Source organism: Anabrus simplex, chromosome 2 (assembly GCF_040414725.1).
Source record: "Anabrus simplex isolate iqAnaSimp1 chromosome 2, ASM4041472v1, whole genome shotgun sequence".
Taxonomy (NCBI): domain Eukaryota; kingdom Metazoa; phylum Arthropoda; class Insecta; order Orthoptera; family Tettigoniidae; genus Anabrus; species Anabrus simplex.
Window position 1 is genome coordinate 906201083 of NC_090266.1, and position 22755 is coordinate 906223837.

General features: G+C 38.1%; 1 protein-coding gene across 1 annotated transcript in view; it reads left to right on the plus strand.

Annotated features, from left to right (window-relative positions):
- Positions 1–22755, plus strand: part of LOC136863176 (ras and EF-hand domain-containing protein homolog) — a 266862-nt gene that overhangs the window by 98945 nt on the left and 145162 nt on the right. Inside the window, exons 2-3 of the mRNA XM_067139527.2 lie at positions 12255–12407; positions 20428–20614. Of these exons, the coding sequence (XP_066995628.2) occupies positions 12255–12407; positions 20428–20614 (340 nt within the window). The remainder of the gene's footprint in view (positions 1–12254; positions 12408–20427; positions 20615–22755) is intronic.

Here is a 22755-nt window from a genome sequence, read left to right on the forward strand (position 1 = left end):
CTCTCCCTCTCTATCTTCTGTTACGGTTTCCAAGTCCTGACAATCTTCTACTGAATCTCGGAATTCCCTACTAAAGAGGTTTGCTTTCTCAGTATCTGTTAAATAGTGTTCACCCCCTTCTCCCACCATTGTAGGAATTTGGATTCCTTTTCCTTTTTGATTCCTAATATATGAATACAGCTTTTTCCATTTCCCTTTGTGGTCATTACCCTCTTGAAGAATGCCATTCATATAATTCTCTTCTGCTTCCTTTTTCACTCTATTCAGTTCCCTCATTAGCTGTTTTCTACTTTCTCTACTCTCCCTACCTTCTTTGATTTTCCTGTTTACTATTCTACATTTTCTTTTTAATTTTCTTATTTCCCTTGTGTAATAAACAGGGTCTGAGGTCATTTTACCCTTCTTAACAGGTACAAATCTCTTCTCTCCTTCCCAAATGATTCCTTTGAATTTAGCCCAAAGTGTATCCACATTACTCCCTTCACTTATCCAACAACTGAATTGTGATTTAAGGTAAGTCCCAAATTCATCAACTTTAGTTTTTCTGTACAATTTCTTGTCTTGTGTGACCCTCTTATTAAGCCTTTTTGGTACCAGTCCTACATCCATTATTACAGCCTTATGGTCACCTATTCCTTCAATTACCTCAGTTTTATCAACAATTTCCCATGGTTTAATCAAGAATACATCTAGTAAGTTATTGAGACGAGTTGGTTCTTGTACTACTTGTGTAAATCCTCCCTCCCAAATTAACTTATTTGCCAGTTTCTGTTCATGGGCTTCACTTGCAGCTCCATTCCATTCATCTTCAGGCAAGTTTAGATCTCCCCCAATTATTACCGTATCATTATTGTTTTTATGAGTATAATCTATTATTTTCTCAAATATTTCCATGTCTCTTTCCTCTCTTCCAGGCCTATATGTTCCTATAATTCCCACCTCCTTCATATTATCACAAACTAATTTTATCCCTAATATTTCATCCCTTTCATCAGTAAACCATTCATGCGAACAATAAGTTTCCTTCACCAGAATAAATACCCCTCCTCCCTTTTTATCTCCTCGGTCTCTACGATAGACTGTATACCATTCTGGAAATACTTCTGTATTACCCACCCCTTCTCTCAACCACGATTCCACTCCTATCACCACATCCGTCTCATAAGATTCCATCAATGTACCGAATTTTAATTGTTTATTTACTACACTCTGACAGTTTACCAAGAGCAATCTCAGACCTCCTTCCTCCCTAAAACTTGACTGTTGCAATTGGGTAATGTTTGACTCATGAGTTGAGAACTTCCCTGGAACCCAGATCCTTGTACATAGATCTTGATTTAAGGGTCTGGGTTTTCTGGCAAGTTTCCCTGTATGTGCCAGTTTAGTGGTATGGGTTTTCTTAAGTACAGATTAGTTTGCAAATCTCTGTTGATAATTGTAGCAATTTGTCTACAGAGAGTTGCTTTTCCATTACCATTTAGATGTAACCCATGTCTAGTGAACATTTGCCTGCCAAGACCTAAAGTATCTACTACATGGACATTTCTAAAACTCTTACTTAATCTCTTAATTTTTATATTTACATCATTTACAGCTTTGTTCACACATGAGTCCTCTAAAAGGTCAAACCTGGGTGGCACATTTACTACAATTACTTTTGAGTCAGGTAGTTTAGAAATCTTACCTCTGAGAGTCGTAATTAATTCCTCACCTTCATTTGCAGCAATGTCATTTGTACCACTCACAATCACCACATAATTGTCCTTCTCTAACACAAGATCACAACTTGAAAGGACGTCTTCAGTTTTGGCACCTGGTTTTATTAGTCCTAAAACCTCAGTCTCTGGATTCTGCAGCTCATCCTTGATGCCTTCTGCCATACCCCGCCCTTGACTGTCTGCGTAGAGATGAATCTTTGGCGATCTTGACTTTCGGTTGGTTTTCTTCTGTAGCTTACCTCCACTGGATTTAAAATTTTTTGGAAAACTTGGTGTGTCTTCTTCTGGAACTTGCTGCAATAACTGAAATCTATTTTGGCACTGCAAAGAGTTTTTTCCCGGTTTTAAGTTGTACGTAGTTTCTCCCATATGTTTAACATTAGGCCTAAAATGGCCACTCGTCACTTCCGTCCACGGCGATCTTTCTTCTCCAATGTCTTCTTTATCTTCCAGTTTCTTTATTCTGTCCTTTAAGCTTTCATTTTCATGTTTCAGAGCGCATAAGTCCTCTTGTAGCACTCCTAAAATCTTAATTATAGTTTTGTAAGTCTCTCTTTCTTGTTGTTCTGCCTCACTCTCAGTTTGTTTACACTCGGGACACAGCCACTCACTTTCTTCAATATCAGTCCTATTTACAATATTTGCACAACGAAAATGGTACCATTCATCACACTTACGACACAGAATCCCATTTTTAACTACTCTTCTGCATTTGCCACATTTTTCACTGCATCTTACGCCATTATCTACTACGGATATCACAGACTCACACACAGTAGTCGCCATCTTATTCTCGTGTCCACTTCTGTGCCACTTCTCTCTCCTAGATTTATTTAGAGCCCTTAGCAACTCATCAGCTGTTGTTTTATTAGGAGAGTTCTGATATTCGGTGTAGAGCTGATTACATTCTTCTGACCATCCTGGTATATACGTCTTGCGATATCCCCGGGGAATGAACTTCCTAGCATTAGCTTTTATGGCGTTGACAAATCTATTGTAATTTTCAGGAACTGGTCGTATCCACTGTACAGTGTTATCAAGTCCTTCTGCAAATTTATCCCACTTTGCTAGTCGAAAATTCCAACGAGGTTGTGGTACTGAAGACACAAGAGGGATCTCAGTGCCATAGTAAATAATAACTGGTCTGTGTTGACTGTGAGGAAAGGAACTGATGACCTTTCGTTGTACCATGTGATGTTTCTCAGGAGTTGACTGTGACACTATGCACAGGTCAGGAGAATAATCCTTTAGCCACCTGCCAGAATGAAATGTGCCAGGATGTTTAGCATTGTAGACGAGTTGTAGGGAGTTTGCTTCAATCCAGTTATTTAGGTTGGACCCAATGTCATCTTCAAATTCGTATCCCCATGCTGGGCTATGACTATTGAAATCTCCGACGTACAAAACAGGGTGATCAAAAACTTTTAATGAACAGCTGGACCAACTGACTGCTGGTGGTTTATAGATATTCACAACAGTAATGCCTGAGATTTCCACTGCCAGGACAGAGATATCTGTTGAGTTGTCTTCATAAACAACTTTAAAATCAGTTAACTGGGATCTGATGTAAGTTGCGATCCCATAACGTTCATCATTGATTGCTCCAGCAAGATTGTAACCACCTATTTTTCCTCTTCTGTAGAGATCTTCACTGTCACTGGTATGTGTTTCCTGTAGTGCTATCAAATCCACTTTGTTCTCCAGCATAAGGCGAGACAGATACTGACTCTTTGGTGGTGATATGGATTCGATATTTAAGTGACAAATGCGGAGATTGTTACCAAGTCTGATCGACAAGTGTTCTGGTTGGTCCTGAAAAGGACTGTTAGTGGACATAGTACTTGCTATCATCTGCTTGTTGCTGTGTAGCAGCGCCTTCGTGGAAGAATCAGCCGGTGTATCACCGTTGCCCAGGGAACGCCCGAATGCCTTATCTAGCACTCTTCGGGGAGGCTCCTTCCGTGTTCCCCGCATTCCACTTGCATAACATGGAAGCTAATCGGAAGCTACATGTGCTTTTTAACGGAACAGAAGTCTCCCACAACTTCTTCCCAAAATATCTGGGTGTCACACTGGATCGGTCCTTGTCGTTCAGACAGCATTGCTCGAATCTGTCAAAGAAGCTGAGTACAAGAGTAAATCTACTGCATAAACTAGCGGGCAGCAACTGGGGTGCAGATGCAAACACTCTTCGCACTGCTTCACTTTCTCTAGTATACTCGGCTGGTGAGTACTGCGCTCCTGTGTGGAAAAACAGCGTACATTCGAGCAAGATTGACGTACAGCTCAATGAAACCATGAGAGTTGTTACTGGTACAGTGAGGTCGACTCCTACTCAGTGGCTGCCTGTTTTAGCAAACATTGCTCCTCCAGATCTGAGGAGAAAAGCAGCAAAAGTACAGTTGCTCAAGAAGACCTTTGCACACAGGAACTCACTTTTGTTCAATGCCTTACGAGATCCACCTGTGATGAGGTTAAAATCCAGGAATCCACTCTGGACTGATCTACACTCCTATGAAAAATTCAGTGTAACAGCAGAATGGAGACAGCGATGGGAACAATGTCCACCCACTAACGCCTTTCTGATTAAAGACCCAACGAAGAAAGTGCCAGGTTTCGATCTTCCTCGACATGAGTGGTCAAAACTCAACCGTTTCAGAACAGGCCACGGCAGGTGCCGATATATGATGAAAAAGTGGGGATATTGTGAAAGTGCTGCGTGTGAGTGTGGTGCTGAGAAGCAGACATTGCTTCATGTTGTTGAGAGCTGTCCACTGTCAGCATTTAAGGACGGTTTACGGACTCTGCATGAATTGACACCAAGTGCAGTGGACTGGTTGTCGAAGCTGGACATTCTAGTTTAATTACCTCTATATTTTAATGTGTATGTTAATTGTATATTTTTACAGATTATGCTTGTAAATGCCATACGATGATAATAATAATAATAATAATCATCATCATTTCATTTTGAATTCGATGAGAAGTGTACTTGGCATTTTTTGCAGAATTTGAGAGGTGTTCTTGTAGTTGAGCATCTCCCGCCTCCAGGCGGAATTCCAATAAATCATGGAAAATTCCGCTGTCTGACGTTTTCCTTCGAAGTGAGATATCATGGGTGCCACAGAAAATGATAGTTGACAAAATTGGTTCCAGCTTCTTTCTATTTTGTTCAATCTGATGGTGGAGACTACTATTTATTTGATCAGCTACCGTGAGTTGCCTTCCTTCGTAGATGTCCACAAAGTTTTTCGCCTTTTCTGATGATTCTCTACGCCAGTTTGATTTTATATGGTCTTTGGCGCTGGCATTGAAGTCCTTATATTTTGTGAAAGGTTTCGTAATGAATGAACCTTGAAGACCTCTTTTAACGCTCGGCTTAAACAGAACACACGTTCGGCATAAAGCACCCTTCAGTTCACGAGAATAGCATAGCCACGTAGAATAATCCTTCAACCACTGGTGTCTGAAAGCCCGGCTGGTTCCAGCTCGCAAATCACCTTTAAAATCATAGGTTACTTGTGGGATCCATGGTTTTAACAATAATTCATACTTAAGAGTGTCACATATATTTTCCTGCATTAAGAACATGCCAATGTCTTTTCTGTCATTTTTTTATCTTTCAGAAATACTTCGTTAATAATTCCCCCTTGAAGTTCCGCTTTATCACAGCATTGTTCTATATCTTGTGAAGATTCCAGTTCGCGAACACTGCACTCTTTGTTCTGTTCAACACTGTCACTTGACGCACTTATTTCCTCAGAACTTACAGCCCCTTCCATGGGCGCCCGCAGGATCTTTTCCAGGGGGGGGGGCACATTAACAATTTTCTTGAATATAAAAACCAATATAACGTCAGCAACATTAAATTGTTTACAGAAACTTCCAGTTATAACATATGCTAGATGACTGTCAGTAATTTCAGTTTATGAAATAATCTGGTATGATATTAAACAATTGAACATCAACATCTTTAGAATTCCAGGGGGGGGCAAGTGCCCCCCCTTGCCCCCCCCTTGCGGGCGCCCATGGCCCCTTCACTTAAGTTACTAAGTTTAGCCTTTTTGAAAAACCGTCTTATATCCATTTCTAATGCATAAAAGTCGCTAAATCGTTTGATTGTATTAGCAATAACTTATAACCGTTAAGTCAAATAGATAAAAATTACTAAATCACTTCTCACTATAATAGCCGCTTTGATAACAACACAAACATCCCAGAATCAATGAACTATTATACAATGATTCGATTGTAGATGATTTAACACTACAAGTTAAGAACATACTGTACAACAACAATGACAGTCTGCCATTCTCTTATAGCAATCGTCACTTTGTTCACAAAAAATTAGCCACCGTATTATTGCACGCCTTAAAAATAACAATGTACAGAATTTCGCAGCACGAACAAAGATTGCGGTAAGATGAAATAGCGTAAAATTAGGCGAGAGCACAATAAATAATCCGCTTTGTAAGCACGACCTTACTGGACTAATGTCTTACCAGTCAGCAAACACGACCTTGGTTTATCGGGGTTGAACTTCGTTAGAGGTGTGGTAATGTATAAAAATATCTCCAGAACGTGCTTTCCCTTATGGTCACTGCCGAGGACAAATTCCTAAGGTAGCGTACGAGGGGTGGCAAAAGTAGTTAGTCGGCACTCATGATGATGATTAGTGTAATGGAAACATACGGTACCTAAAACTAGGGTAGGCGTAACCACATTGGAAACTGAAGCAATATTTCCATTAGTAGCCTACTGTATGACATTATTAGAATATTTTTCTTGAATATAAAAACCAATATAACGTCAGCAACATTAAATTGTTTACAGAAATTTCCGGTTATAACAAATGTTTAGATGACTGTCTGTATAATATGGTATGATATTAAACAATTGAACATCAACCTTATTAGAATTCCAGGGGGGGGGGCAAGCGCCCCCCCTTGCCCCCCCTTGCGGGCGCCCATGCTTTTGGGCAATGTTGTCTTTTGATCGCTCCAGTCCGGCAGTAGTGTGTGTTCGCAGGGGAGGGCTTGCCTCATCCATCTTCGAAAGGTCCACCAGCTCAAGGTAATGGCAGACACCTTGTAATCATGTAATGGCTTCAGAAAGCTAGTTTGAGGGGAAGGTTTCAAATTCTTTTGTACTGTAATCTTAATTGTAATTTTTCAAACAAGCCTAAAGACCTTAGAGTAACTAGGATTTCATAATATTTAAAATTTATCCCTTCTTGTAATTTAAAATTTTCGTTCCATCTAGTCACCTCTGTAAGGCTTAGCTTCTGTAACTTCGGGCCATAAGCCCACATAGGGTTTTAATGATGTTCTAGTGAATTTCAAAGGAGTGCAAGTGTTCACCTCCTAACATTTTGATGTTTGGCCAATAACTTTAACCTTTTCTTTTTCAATAAGGCCATGCAGTATAGACATTTATTGCCTCTGTTGATGTTTAACTATTTAAATGTAACTTAGACTGTTGAGCGAATAAGACAGCGGAAATTGGTTGTTGTTTACCTAATGTAAAAGGTAAATTGTGCCTTTGAAAGGCTGGAATCTTGTAAAATTTGGAGAGTAGTCTCCTAGAAAACAATTGTGTGGAGCAAAGATGCTCTTTCCAATGTTGTAAAGTTTGGGAGCCCAGTCTCCTGACTTGTAATTAATTGGAGCAATAGTGCTCTTGGTAACTGTAACTTTTGAGTTACCGGTACCTAACTCTTCTCTTTAATGTACCTGATTACTCTTAAATGCCAAATAACTATTGTTTCTAGAGCAGTATAGCTCCCCTTATGTATATCAAAGTGTTATTTGTTATTGTCCAGCAAAGTTTAAATTCTGAAGAAAAAATCAAAGGAAACAATAACATTTTGTGTTTTAAAGTTTTAAATTTAAATTTGATCTTCTCTCTATCCACCCATTCATGCTCACACCTTCTTACACCTCTGCGTTCCACAAAATCCCCGGAACAGTTTTCATGTAGGATCATTCTAATGGCTTTCCTACATTGATTATGGAACTGGAATTATGTTAATTGATATAAATATATCCCCCCATCCTTTTTCTCTATCCCTATTAGCCGTCCTCTGCGGATTTCAACTTAGTTTATATTCTTCTTCCGTATTAACATACAATATATTTTTATGCACCTTGTAAAATTTTCTTGCTGGGTGCTTAAGCCCAGGCAAAAATTCAATAGCAGTGGACAGAAACTTTAGAAAGTCTTCTACAAATAAGAAATAATCAGAATCACTCATGTCACTTTGTAGTCTTCCACTCCAGATCACCCTGTATGGCCCAGAATAATGTAGGGTATACCAAAATTTTAGTTAGAGTTAACGCAGCAATTATCAGTGAGAATCCAAAAACAACAACAACAACAACAACAACAAATAATAATAATAATAATAATAATAATAATAATAATAATAATAATAATAATAATAATAATAATAATAATAATAATTGTTTCGGGGTATATGTGGAACGCAGAGGTGATGAAAGAAGGTGCGGGCTTGAATGGGTCTAACTACAGTCTCAAAATTAATTTAAAACTTTAACAAAGTTTATATTTCTTTAGAATTTCAAAAATCAACAAATAACAACATAACAGATACAATTAGCAATTTTGAAACAAGTCAAGGAAAATACAATATTAGTGAATTCAACAGGTCCTGGGCTTCAAGCCCCTCGCTTTACAATTCTTGAGCCCCCAGCTCAAATTTACAAAAGAGCACAAATTATTCAATGGCAGAAATCCCCTAATTCAAGAGCACTTGCTCTCCAAAATACAATACCTAGCCTTCCAGAGGCTCTCGTTACAATTAAAAAATTTCAAAAAGAGCTAACAGGCTCTCAGTTTCTTACTGCCTACTCAAGACAACATTACATCAATCTCTGGTCTCTCAAAACACCATTTACAAATTGAACTTAAAGGGACATTTAATACCAAACATGCTCTTTCCAATGTTGTAAAGTTTGGGAGCCCAGTCTCCTGACTTGTAATTAATTGGAGCAATAGTGCTCTTGGTAACTGTAACTTGAGTTACCTAACTGGTAAACAGGTTAAATAACTGGCCCAAAAACAAGGTGAATGGAAGCATACGGCGTTCCAATATAATGAACACTAAAAACCTAAAGGGCTCTAGGCCGATGAAACAGGGGCTATTCCTAAACTACTGAGGTGACTTGTATAGGAATTGCTTTAACACCTTACAGAAGAAAAGTTACAAAACGTAGTCACCTCAAACAAAGATGAATGGGAGCTCAAGAAGGTACATCACTCTCTATCCTCAGTTTACAGTTAAAGATTTTATGAAGGTTTTTACATTAGCCGGAAGAAAGTTACATTTTAGAAAAGCTTGTTACATAACTAAAGAGTTGGACCTTTCCCTCGGGTTAAACTGCGGAGGTAGCAAGAAAGAAAGAAGTTATGTGGCCATTACCTTGTAGATGTTCTGTTGACCGATGAAAGTGGCCGCCCACCTCCTGCTTCGACACACACACACTCAGTAAGATGACGATCAATTGGCCAAGAAACGAGAAAATACGCAGTTTATAAACCCTCAGGGAAGGTTCGAGATCATTCAAGACTAAACCAGCCACACCCTCTCAATTTTATAGGATGAATTTCAAAATTACACTTAGAATCGAACAAGAAGCCTGTGATAGGTTGAAAATTAAATACAGAAATTAGGGATTGGCTAGATTCAAAACTGGTGGAAACAAAAAGGAAATATTGCCAACCCAAAAATAAATGAACATCATTCGGTTACAAAAAACCTAGAAATACAAAACTTCTTTAAATGATAACTTCTTACACCTCGCACCAGGGTGCATGATCATAGTTTAGTAGTGTCATCTGTGGAAGAATGTCCAAACTTCTTGATGAATGGCAAACAAAACAAGGATAAATTCACTCAGTTTAGGCAACTGCACAATAACAAAATTACATCATATTTCTGTGGTGACATCTTCTGAGTAAAGTTCTAAGTTGGTATAGTTTCAGTTTCACTGTTTTACCAAAAGAGGGGTTCGTTTAGGCGCTGAATTTGAATGCGCGGCGTTGGGGTGTACTTCCCAGTACAATAATAATAATAATAATAATAATAATAATAATAATAATAATAATAATAATAATAATAATAATAATAATTGGAATATAAGGAGAGTCGATTGTTCAACATTTCCTTAAAAGCAGATTATTAACAAATGGGTGGTAATGTCCATTGTTATGATCTCAAATAATAGGTATGGAACTACTCTCTTCATGATTGTAACAAAAGGATGATATTTGGGTAAAATTCTTGAAAACCTAGAAATAGGTTTACCGGGCAAGTTGGCTGTGAGGTTAGGGGTGCTCAGCTATCTGCTCGCACGCATTCGGGAGATAGTGAGTTCGAATCCCACTGTCGGCAGCCCTGAATATGGTTTTCCGTGGTTTCCCATTTTCACACCAGGCTGGGAGCTGTACTTTAATTAAGGCCATGGCCGCTTCCTTCCCATTCCTAGGCTTTTCCTGTTCCATCGTTGCCATAAGACCTATCTGTGTCTTTGTGACATAAAGCAACTAGCAAAAAAAAGAAAGAAATAGGTTAGTAAACTAAATTACCATACTGAATTAAACAGCTAGAACACTATGCAGCAATAGAAGTTTTACGTCAATTGTTTGATTCAAAAGGGGCATGCTAGACAAATATATCTGACTAACAAGGGAAGCCATTTACATAGTAGAAGGGGCAATGACCAAAACTTTAGGCCCTTAAAACAACAACAATCATCATCATCATCATATTTACCCAGTTCAGAAATGCAGAATTGTAATGAGGTCTTTCTTGCGGCCAGGATATGATGAGATTGGAAACAACGAGCATTCATCTGTCATTTGAAGCTCTGAAGTGAAACGTACCAACATATGGGTGATAAGGTTCATTGTTATGATTTCATATAGTAGGTATGGTACTACTCTGTTCAAGATTGTGACAAAGGAAAGATACTTGGGTAAAATTCTGTTGCCCCCCCCCCCACTTTGTGGAGAAAACATTACATTTTTATTCCTTTTTAGCAAGATGAAACTAGGAATTATTAAAAAACAATATGTGCAAATTTTTAATTATTAACAAAATTATTATTGAAAATACGCACAAAATGTCATTTCTCATGGCTAACCGATTTGTATAGCACCACAGCAAGTAGTGGAGACTTTGCAAATGCTGTGAGGAAGGGTAACAGGGGTATATTTTTTTTGCCAAGGTCGTGGACACTGAGCTATGATTCATCTGCTTGCTGCATGCATTCGTCAGTCTGGCAGTCTCTTTAATATTGTCTGTTAGTTTCTTAGACCTGCACCTGGTGAGCCGAACCCGTCCTGGGATTTCCCGGCAATGAAAGCCATACAACATTTCATTTCAGTGTGTAGTCAAATACTAAATGATTTTTAATTTTATAATCATGCCATACTTCTATTTAATTGTAATACATGTGTAATATTATTTCTTTGGTGTAAGTTTTATTGTACAGTATTGAATCAAAATCTCAAAAAACTAGTATTGCAACACTTAAGTTAGTAAACTGTCAACCTTTACCTTTCTGTCAAAATTCGCTCAAAGAGCATAAAAAATGTATAATTTTGTAGCTTTTTGGTTCAGTTTTGATGTTTATAACCCCCCCCCCCCCCCTCCCTCTGCTATATCCCTCAACCCAGCTACTTTCTGTTGTCTGTATATTTTTTTTTTGCCCCCCTACTTCTAATTCCCAATCACTGGGATTTAGTGCTGGCCACAAGAGCCTTGCAACTGATACACTACACACAATACTATCCTCCATCACACTAACATGCAGTTTTCTGTATATGACAGACACAGCCCACCCTTGTTGGAGGGCTGCACCAAACTAGCAATAGCCACACAAAATTATTTCTTTTTTACTCAAGTGGAAGTTTCAGTTCTCTTCATGGGTGACAGACATCACCCCAAATTTATTAAACCATCTACTTACCGGCTTTTTCACAGATTTAACTTTCACACGTTTCAAGGGTTTATTTCCACAGGAGATGAGATGACACACAGTAAGATGAACTTTGTAGCTACCATGCCATTCCACCAGTTCTATTTGCAATAAGAAACAGTTTTTTTCATTTGCTGTTGTTGACTTTTGAATGCTTGTATAGAATTCTTGCTTAGCACCCAGGGGTATATAGTCATCATTCCAGTGCTATCTTTATGTGTTTTTGTTGTGTGTACAGCTACAGTTATTAAACACTGAGACTAAAAAGGATGTTCAGGTAAATGACCACCACTTCCCAGAAGGGAGCATGGAAAACTTAAGGGAGGTCTCTGAACTTCAGTACTCTGGAATAATATCTCCCTAAGTTTCTCACGCTGCGATCTGATGTACGCTATTAGTTAGATCTTGGACAATTATAACAACAGTACAGACTGTAAGTTGGCTGGTTTTGAAATCTCCAAAGGAATTAGCCCAGCATTCATGTCGGTCTGAACTTTCCTTACTGCTAATTCTACTCTGTGTGTTCTATTTCCAGCGCGCCAAAGCTAGCTGATTTGTATGAGGAACTGCAGGCTTCAGAAACATGTCCTGAGCTTGTCCAGCATTTTGAAGGGGCATTCAGCAGCCTTATGCAGGATGTTAAGAAACTTCATGAAGAAAACAAAAATTTGGAGGAAATGTTTACGAGGTATGGTTATTTGACATGTACATTCACTAAAAATAGGGTAAGTGTATTTTATTGTATAAGTTCTTCAAAGGTACACTCTATCAGAAGCAAATCTATAGACATAATGTTTGTTGTGGGTGTCCACAAGGTTTGTATCTACAGTACATGGGAAGTAAATTATACTGTATTTTGATAAGTAAAATTAAGTCTGATAAAATATTAAATATGAGGAAAATACAATACCATGCACTCATTCCTTTTTTAGTGACTAAACATTGTATGACTGCATATTGCCTCAAGGTGAGTGTTCGAAGAAGCATACAGTCATACCGAGTGGATCAGCTTTACCTCATTTTCTTGAACATATGTAACTTGCTAACAACAATAGTAAATCTCTCATAGTCATATCTTACATGACATTTTACAGCAATATATGTACAAGTACATGTAACTTGACATAGGCTTCACAATAAAATGCAAAAACTGTACAAGAGGAAGTAAGTGAGGCCCTTTTAAAAAATACTATACCCTTTCAGTAAAGAGCAGAGTCCACTTCTCTAATCATTTTTATGGAATGTTACTGTACTGTAGGAATTGTACACCTCCCCTAAAGCTGGCGCTGGAGATTTGCATATCCGATTGATCCAGAGGCTGTTTTCTTTTGAGGGAAAAGAATGGTCACATTATCATAGAAGATGTGACAGGCTAGGACCAGTTACAGACATGTCAATTCACCACCATTTTGTACAGTCCTGTCACACTGACATTGCTAGAAAAGTGCCCATTAAATATTAGTGTAAACTATGGCAAGAAAATGGTACGTGGAAGCTTACACCATGTAATTACTACTGCAATTATTACTGCAATTTTTTAAGTGAAAACTTCAGTCTCCTGGTGGATGCAGACCTGTAATATGCAAATCTGCATGCTTCAGATAGCTAAGTGGAATTATGCAGGTTAAATACCTGGCATCTTGGAGCAGTATAAGTTAAGATTTTTCTTCACTCGCAAATTTTGTATTTTCATTTATTATTTGGGTATGCACCCTTTATTTATTTATTTGTCTTCTTTCAAGTGGTCCTTTATGAAAATTTGACATTCCTTAAGTCTTGAATATCCTTATATTGAAATTATAATAAATAAGTTACTGGTAGTCATAAAAAATACTGACTACAGACAAACGCATTGTGTGTACCATCATCAACATTACGCTGGACCCTGTCAATCAAGTAACAGATACAATGTCATATGTCACTCACTGTGAATGGTTAGAACTGTCACGGCTTAAAAGAGGCATGATTAAATGCACTGTGGCTGTTGGTGCAAGACAAGTCTGGCTATGCATTCTATTTTACATTTGTTAGTGGTTGAATACCACACTTACACATTGAAGGTTTTCAGCTCCACAAAGATGGGAAAGGGTAAGGATAGTGTCTACACACTCGAGTCATTGTTCTTGTACAGGCAACCACTATATGTAAGGTGATGTGTACATGAATATGATGTTACTCTATGGAGAAGCAAGATGTAACGCATGAGAAGCACGGTACTTGTACCAAGAACAATTTCCTGCATGAAGAATACAGTCTTCAGATTCATTTTGAAGGGTTGTAAGACGTCTGCATGAAATGATATCCTTTGGAAGGGACTTGCTTGGGATGCACCATTGGTGCCTTTTGGTAACAAAAAAGCTGTGCAAAAGCAATAGAGATCCACTTGCATATCAGCTCATGAACCATAGCACATGATCTGAATATCAGTCAGACATCTGTACCACGCATATTGCATAACAATAAATTGTGTACGTCAAATGCGAACTGTGATCATAATTACCAATGGTCTTAATTATTGAGGCTCACATAAGATTGAAATAAATGCATGGAAATGTTCAGCCAACACTGTGTTTGAACCTCTGAACACATGTCAAAATGCTGGCTGTTAACAACCATGGCCATGGAGAATTTGTTCGCAGCTGTTCTCATACCTTAACATTTCAGTGTCAACACAGGTTCCTTTTATGGTTCTATGCATGCATTCATAATTATCTCCTTACTGCTGGTTTTTTCAGCAACAAATACATATATTTTAAGCCACCTATACAAGAACCTTTTATCGAATGACAGGGGAGATGCCTTCCCGTTAAATTATAAACTGCAGGTTGTATAAATTCAAAGAAATCTGACTGATCCACCTGGTATAATAAAATGATATTTTTGTGCATATAAGTCTACAACAGGTGTTTACAAATAGGTAATAAGTGTTTAAATAGGTGTTTAAATGCCCGTGGAAGACTACCGGGGAGGAGAAAGGAAAAGGAGACTCCTTGGTGGAACAGCAAGGTAAAGGAAGCAGTTAAAGTGCAACAAATGGCTTGGAGGAAGTGGATAGGCAGCAATAGTACAGAGAATTGGCAGAAATGTAAAGAAGCCAAAAAGGTATGTAAGAAAATAATATAAGAAGAGAAATGGAAGAGCTGGGAAAGTTTCACAGAATCTTTACAGGAAGATATAAAGGGAAGTAAAAAGGTTTTGTATGGTTTGGTGAAGAATAGTTTACAAAACAGGAAAGATACAAATTTCGTAAAAACAGAAACTGGGCAGATATTGATGCAAAGAGATGACATACTAAAAAAAGGGGAAGAATACTTCTCAGAATTGCTAAATATTAAATACAGTGAACTGGTAGATGAGAAGGAGCAAGAAGAAACAATGGAGAAAGAAGAACAAGAAAAGAAGATATCAATGTTAGGAATAGAGGAAGCCATACAAAAGATGAAGAATGGTAAAGCAGCAGGAGTGGATGAGGTAACTACGGAAATTATAAAAGCAGCAGACCAATAGGGCTACAGTGGCAGTATAGATTATTTAAAATAAGCTGGAGGAAGAAAGAGATCCCTCCCAGAAGAGTGGGGCAAGGGTTTAATTATCCCTATATTTAAAAACGTAATAACTACAGAGGGATCACCCTTATTGCCCATGTAGCTAAGATATTTGAGAGAGTATTGAATGGAAGAAGAACATTATGGTTTTAGGAAAGACAGATCAATGTTTGACCTGTGATGCAGAAAAGACAGAGTGATGACATTTATTGACATTGAGAAAGCTTATGACAGTGTGCCCAGACAGTTGGTATAGGACACATTAAGGAAAAAACAAGTTAACAGAGTGGAAGTGCAAATGATAAAAGCTATGTACAAAAATTGTGTTAGTAGTGTGAAGACTAGTAAAGGGAAAACAAAATGGTTTAAAGTTCAAACTGGTCTCCGACAGGGAAGTGTACTATCCCCCATTCTATTCATCATAGTCATCATCATCATCATCATCATCATTTCCCTTTATCCAGCTGTAGCCGGGTAGGGGCAAATATGGTTCCTCTCCACTTTCTTCGGTCTTTCCACCACTCCTCTTCTAACACTGTGTCCCAGTCCAGGTTTCTTTCTATAATGCTGCGTTGGATGGTATCCTTCCATCTCGATCGTGGTCGTCCACGGCCTCTCCTTCCTTGAATTTGCATTTCCATCACCTTTTTTGGCATTCTTTCGTCGCTCATTCGCTTTATGTGCCCAAACCATCTTAGTCGGCTCTTCTCTATTCTATCATTAATTTTTTCCACTCCAATTTCTTCCCGGATTTTCTCATTCCTTATTTTGTCTCTTCTACTCTTCTGTATCATACTCCTCAAGAATTTCATTTCGGCTGCCTGTATTCGACTCTCATCCTTCTTTGTCATTGTCCAAGTTTCTGCTCCGTAAGTTGTTATGGGTACGTAATACATCTTGTACATAGTATCCTTTGCTTCCATTGGCACATCTTTGTCCCATAACATATTTCTTACACTATGATAGAAACAACTTCCAGCTTGAATCCTTTTACTAATCTCAGCATCCAGTCGAGCATTCTCCATTAATTCACTCCCCAAGTATTTAAACGTTTCCACTACTTCCAGGGACTTGTCTGCAAGTCTAATCTGACCTTTCCCTTCTTTCTCCCCTCTAGTCATAACAAGAGTTTTACTCCTTTCTACACTTATTTTCAATCCACATTCTTCAATCTTCCCATTCACCACATTCAACTGTTCTTGAACCTTCCTGTCGTCTTCTCCCCAAATCACAATATCATCTGCAAATAACATCATGTTCATTTCTCTTCCTCCATATGCTGCTTTTGCCATTCTCATGATGTCATCCATTACTATTGTAAACAGGATTGGTGATAGAACACTTCCCTGTCTCAGCCCACTAGTTATTTTGAACCAACTTGTCCTGCCAACTTGTGTTTGCACGCAACTACAACATTCCTTATACAATGCCATGATCATTTTTATTAATCCCTGTCCAATTCCTTTTCGCACCAGACTGTCCCAAACTTTCGTCCTAGGGACACTGTCATATGCCTTTTCAATATCAATGAATGTCATCACCATATCATTCCCGTACTCCCAATGCTTTTCCATTAGTTGTCTCATAATGAAAATGGGCTCTATTGTTGACCTTCCACTTCTGAAACCAAACTGATTTTCCTGTATCTGCTTCTCAACCCTCAACCTTATTCTACTTTCCAGTATCCTTTCCATTATCTTAGCAACATGGGATATTAGAGTAATTCCCCTGTAGTTCTTCAAAACTTTCTTATCACCTTTCTTGAAAATTGGGATGATTATTCCTTTTTGCCAATCCTCAGGGACCTCCTTATTCTCCCAGACATTCCTGAGAACCCGATATGTCCACTGCAGGCCTACAGCTCCAGCTGCCTTTATCATCTCCACTGAAATTTCATCTATTCCAGCAGTTCTTCCATTTTTCATCTTTCTTACTGCCATTTCAATTTCATTCATTGTAATTTCTTTATCCATTTCTTCGTCAACTAATTGCCTTTCCTGGTCATCCATTGAATGACTGTCATCCGTTCTTATGTTCAGCAGCTTCTGAAAATACTCTCTCCATCTATTTCTTATTTCTTCTGGCTTTGTTAAAATTATGCCACCTTCATCCTTCACAAATCTGGTGTTTACTTGATCTCTCTTTTTGTTTCTTAAGATACCATACAGTAATTTCTTGCTGCCCTGTGTATCATCTCTCAATGTCTGTGTGAATAAGGCCCAGCTTTTCCTCTTTTCTTCCTCCACTACTTTCTTGGCCAAATTCTTTGCCTCCACATATTTTCTTCTACTTTCTTCAGTCTTAGATGTTTTCCATGCTTTCCATGCCATTTTCTTTTCCTTCACTTTAATCTTTACCCTATCATTCCACCAGTGTGTTTCTTTGTCTTTCACATTTCCTGATGTTCTACCACACACCTTTTCTGCACATCCAACCAGTGCTTCCTTAAATCATTTCCATTCCTCTTCAACATTCCCCACCTCTGTCCTGGGTACCAAGGGTATTATTTCCCTTTGAAATTCTTCTTGTATGCTTTTCTCCTTCAACTTCCATACTTTAATTCTTTTCTCTCTTCTTAATTGGGGTTTTTCAATCTTTCCAACTTTCAATTTTCCTATCACAACTCTATGATCTCCACCAAAGGCTTCTTCAGGCATGGCTGTTACATCTACAAGGTTCTTCCGGTGTTCTTTCTCTTTGATTATATAATCAATCATGGTCTTTGTCCGTCTGTCTCCCCAGCCATACCTTGTAATCTTCTGACTGTTCTTCTTCCTAAACCAGGTGTTTCCAACAATCATTTGATTCCTCATGCAAAAATCCACCAACAACTCACCTTCTGGATTTACATTTCTATATCCAAAGGGCCCTACAACATCTTCCTTTCCTTGTCTTTCCATTCCAACTTGTGCATTTAGATCTCCCATCAATAGCACTTCCTTATCTTCTATCTGTCTCTCCACTTCCTCACTTCAAATCATAGTCATGGATGAAATTCATAAGAACATTAAACAGAGATTGGGAAGACAGGCAACAAAAGCCATGTTGTTTGCAGATGATATAGTGATAGGGGGTGAGGATGAAATGGAAGTGCAAAAACAAGTAGATGTATGGAATCAGGAGATAGAAAAATTTGGGATGAAAGTAAGTGCAGAGAAAAGTAAAACAATAGTGATGACAAGAGGAAGGAAGAGGAAAGATAAAAGTGAATGGTAAAATCCTGGAAGTGGTTAAAAGTTTTAAGTACGGTACTTGAGAAGTGTGATCACAGAAGATGGAAAGATAACCAAGGAAATTGGGAAAAGAATACAACAAGCAAACAACTTCTACCAGAGTGTAAGGGGTATTTTGTGGAACCAAAATGTCCCAAAGAAATGTAAGAAAGTATTATATTCAACCTATTATGAACCCATACTAACCTATGCAGCTTGATTGTGGACTACAACAAAATGAGTGGAGAGTAGAATACAGGCAGTGGAGATGAAATTCCTAATAGGTGTTGAGGACAAGACCAGAAAGGATAGAATTAGAAATGAAGAGATAAGGAAAAGGACAGGAATCTTGAAACTTCAAGATAGGATCGAAACAACAAAGGTAAAGTGGTATGGGCATATGATGAGAATGGGAGAAGAGAGAGTGCCAAAGAGAGCTTTTTCAGAGAAGTTAAGAGGAAAGAGACCATGAGGAAGACCCTGAAAAAGGTGGACAGATTCTGTGTGGAAGTGCATAGAGAAGAGGGGAGGAAAATCAGAAGATGTACTTAATAAAGGAGAAGAGTTGTGGAGAGATAGGCAGCAATGGAGGTCCTTGCTTCACAACCCAACCCAGGAAGCTGGAAAAGAGAAATTAAGATGATGATGAAGCCTAGAATAATTTTTAGTCTGAATTAAAATGGATAAGATAAATCACAAGTAGCCAGTCAAGTAGCTCCCTCTGCAGATCGATGGTAGAATGTCAGCCTCCAGATCCCAAGATCGTGGGTTCAAACATGGAGAGGTGATCAGATTTTTGAAGTGTAGAGAAAAGTCTATATTCTATGATGTTGGCATGGAAAATCCTTGGATCGCACATTAGGTGCTCACTCAATAAAATTAATTAAAAATCAGCCATAGATCGCCAAACAGAGATCCATTTCCCTGCCGTTTGGTAGAATAAAACTGAATGCCAAAATTGACATTTAGGCAGCATAGATGGTATCAAATCAAAATGTTTGCACACGGTAGCTGAGACCATATGATTATTATCATCACTCAAGTGGTGAATACTCCACAGAATTTCTGTTCTCGAAGTTTCCCCACAGAAATTCTCATATGAGTAGAGAAAACTGTGTACTGAGTCGGAACTAATTTACAAGTAAAATGACTTTAACATTAAAGGGCGATTGCAAATTTTGCAATTCGTAAACAAAAACAATCTTTCATCAGTTTTTATTGACTTCACAACATTTTTGACAATAATATAATCACACTGATGACAACTGTGGAACTGGAACATTGCATTTTCAACTTTGAAGAGGATGAAGAATTTTTTAAAGATATACAGTGACAAATAAAGTGAATTACTTAGCAAATGTTATTTATAAATAAGAATCTTATCAGTAAAAGGCAGGATTTTGATGACAGAGTAATTGAAATTTCCATTAAATTTAAGGAAGAGGAGAATGGATTTTGTGTTTGTATAAAAAGTCTGTACTGATGAGGTGGCAGCTTATTTGATACAGTGTTATATTTGGATATATTTTTTTTATATTTTTCATACATTAATCTAGCATCTCTTGGGGGAAATGGTGGTTAGGCTTACTGCACTAATTTACTCATATTTACATTGCAAGTTTGAGCACCATTTCTTCCATGAGAAAGTGGTGTGATATAAATATGTTTTGCTGACAAAATTCATTGTATTAATAATTGATTGCATGTAACTCAGAATACAAAATTGTTTTGGCCACACATACAGCCCAAACCAGATTTGAGTCACGTGTCTGTACTGCTGTCCAGAAACTTGTGAGGATCGTAAACCAAACTGTGAGGGAGCTGAACATTTTTAACTCATGCCTACTAACGTTATAGGAATTACTTATGTTTATATGAGACAAAGACCGAAATATGACAACTAGGTAGGTAAGTTGGACAAGACTACATAATGTTTCTATGGTTGTCATAGAGAGAAGGAGGCACATCTGGCACACTTGCGGAGCCTTGAAGACGAACTGGATGCTCAAGTTGCACGCGTAGAGCAACAGGCACGGGACGAAGCACGCATGAAGTATGAGAATGACAAAAAGGCTCTCACGGATCGAATGGAGGCAGAAATGGCTGAATTACAGACACAGCTTCATTTATTCCAGAAGGTACAGTATGCTAAATTTTGTTAGCAATAATGCTGAGTGTTTAACATACATTCGTAAGAGATGTTGGATTGCCAGAATTCCACCCTGTTAAGGAATCCTTACTGTGCCAGTAAGTGTACTGATTCACTTAAATGTCAACGAGCTGCAATGACATTCAACTCCCCAACCTTGAGCATAGAAGATGAGTGGTAAATTACCTACTAAATGCAACTATCACATCATCTTTGCTTGCTTGAGCAAACTTTACACTATAGCATTCTATCACTGTAAACATCCTCAGGCTACAGGTAAGTTGAGAGTCAAGTAGAGCTTCCTCCTCCCCCAGGTTATAAACCTTCATCACATTATTCTAAAAAACAATGGGTTTACTGTGATTAGGCATGCAGTCTGTAAAAAGTAGAAGAGTTTAATTGATAGCCTATTAGTAGAGGAACCTGTGTTTTGCAAAGTGCAAAATCGCAAAATATTTGCAAAAAATTCTGCTCAAAAAATGAAACTTTTCACCTTTTAAGCAAAATCACGAAATTATGTGGAATAACTCTGTGATCCGAGAAGCATAATGAGAGGTGATTTAGAAAATGAAGTATCTCATCTAATAGAGCAATTTCCCATCCTACGAGAACTTTAAACATGAGAATATCTTGAACCATCCACAGTGTTCATGGATCATGTAAAGCAGGTAAAGATATTGTCGAGATTGCCATTCTTCTTTCCCTGAAATCAGAATATGTAAACTGTAGTAAGTAATGTTGATAGTGTAATAAAATATCTGACAGAAGAACAGCTGTGATTCCAAGAAATATGGAACTCAGCGTATCTCTGATGCACAAATTATAATATACTGTACGTAGGCTAGGCTAAGCCCTGCTTACTAAAGTGGCAGGATGAAATTTTTAAAACATCCATGCGTATAATATGTGTTCTTAACAAAAGCATAACTCTCATTTTTCTTACATATATGTAAAAAAATTACTGCAAATGGGCTATCAACTATCTTTTAGTTTAGATTTGTTATTGCTGAGAAAAGGAAAGAAAATTTATCGCAATTATTGATGAAAAAAAAAAGCGAGAAATGTATCCAAATAACCTTTAGAAAATTACAAAATTGGGCAAACATTTTCACCTCTACCTATTGAGTAGCATGGCCAATATTTATGCTTGAGAAAAAGGTACTTTTGATTCAGCAGAATGAGTGTTCTGGAAGGATTTAGGGCAGGTTTCTTTCTTTTTTGTTAGAATTGGCTTTACATTGCACCGACACAGATAGATCTTACAGTAATGATGGGATCGGAAAGGCCTAGGAATGGGAAGGGAGCGGCCATGTCCTTAATTAAGGTACAGCCTGGTGTGAAAATGGGAAACCAAGGAAAACCATATTCAGGCTGCCAAGAGTAGGGATTGAACACAATATCCCCCGCTTGCAAGCTCACAGCTACGCACTCCTAACCACATGGCCATCTCGCCTGCTAATTAGAACAGGAGGAGAAAGAAAATTAAATCTCACACAATATTGCTTTGCACTAGAGGCTTACTGCTTCTGTCATATAAGATAGTGTGGCTACATGTGAATGTCAACCCCCCCCCCCCGAGTTCTGTTACCCGATGCAGATGAGGTGAGATGAAATTACATGGCATGCTTTTATGGCCAGATGCCCTTCCTGACTGGTGTGGCTAAAATCACAATATTAACAGACACAAAAATCTATAAGCTTGCTAGTTTGTTCTTGTTTTTATATACAACAGTATTATACCTTCAAGATTATTTCCTTCCTTTCCTTTCCTTTCTTCCTTGGTAAGCAAAGGGAAGCAGTAAGAGGCACATAAAACCAATAATATTATTACTGGAACTCATGGCATCCACTGTACACCTTTGACTGTCATCATCTTGTACTGTTATAATTATTTTTGGATCAGTTAGGTACTTACAATGCCCCAGTCTCCAACTGCATGTGTATGAAACATGCCTGATATATCTGTGTTATTGTGATGTGGTGTATATAAATGTAATTATTCAGTGCTAAGGTCAGGAACATTGTTGCATGCTTTGAAATGCTTTTCTATCATAAGAGGTTTATAACCAGGTGTGGTTTGTCCATAAGGGCTGCAGGGCTGCAGTCCCTCCCAGTGCTTGGCGAGGGCGA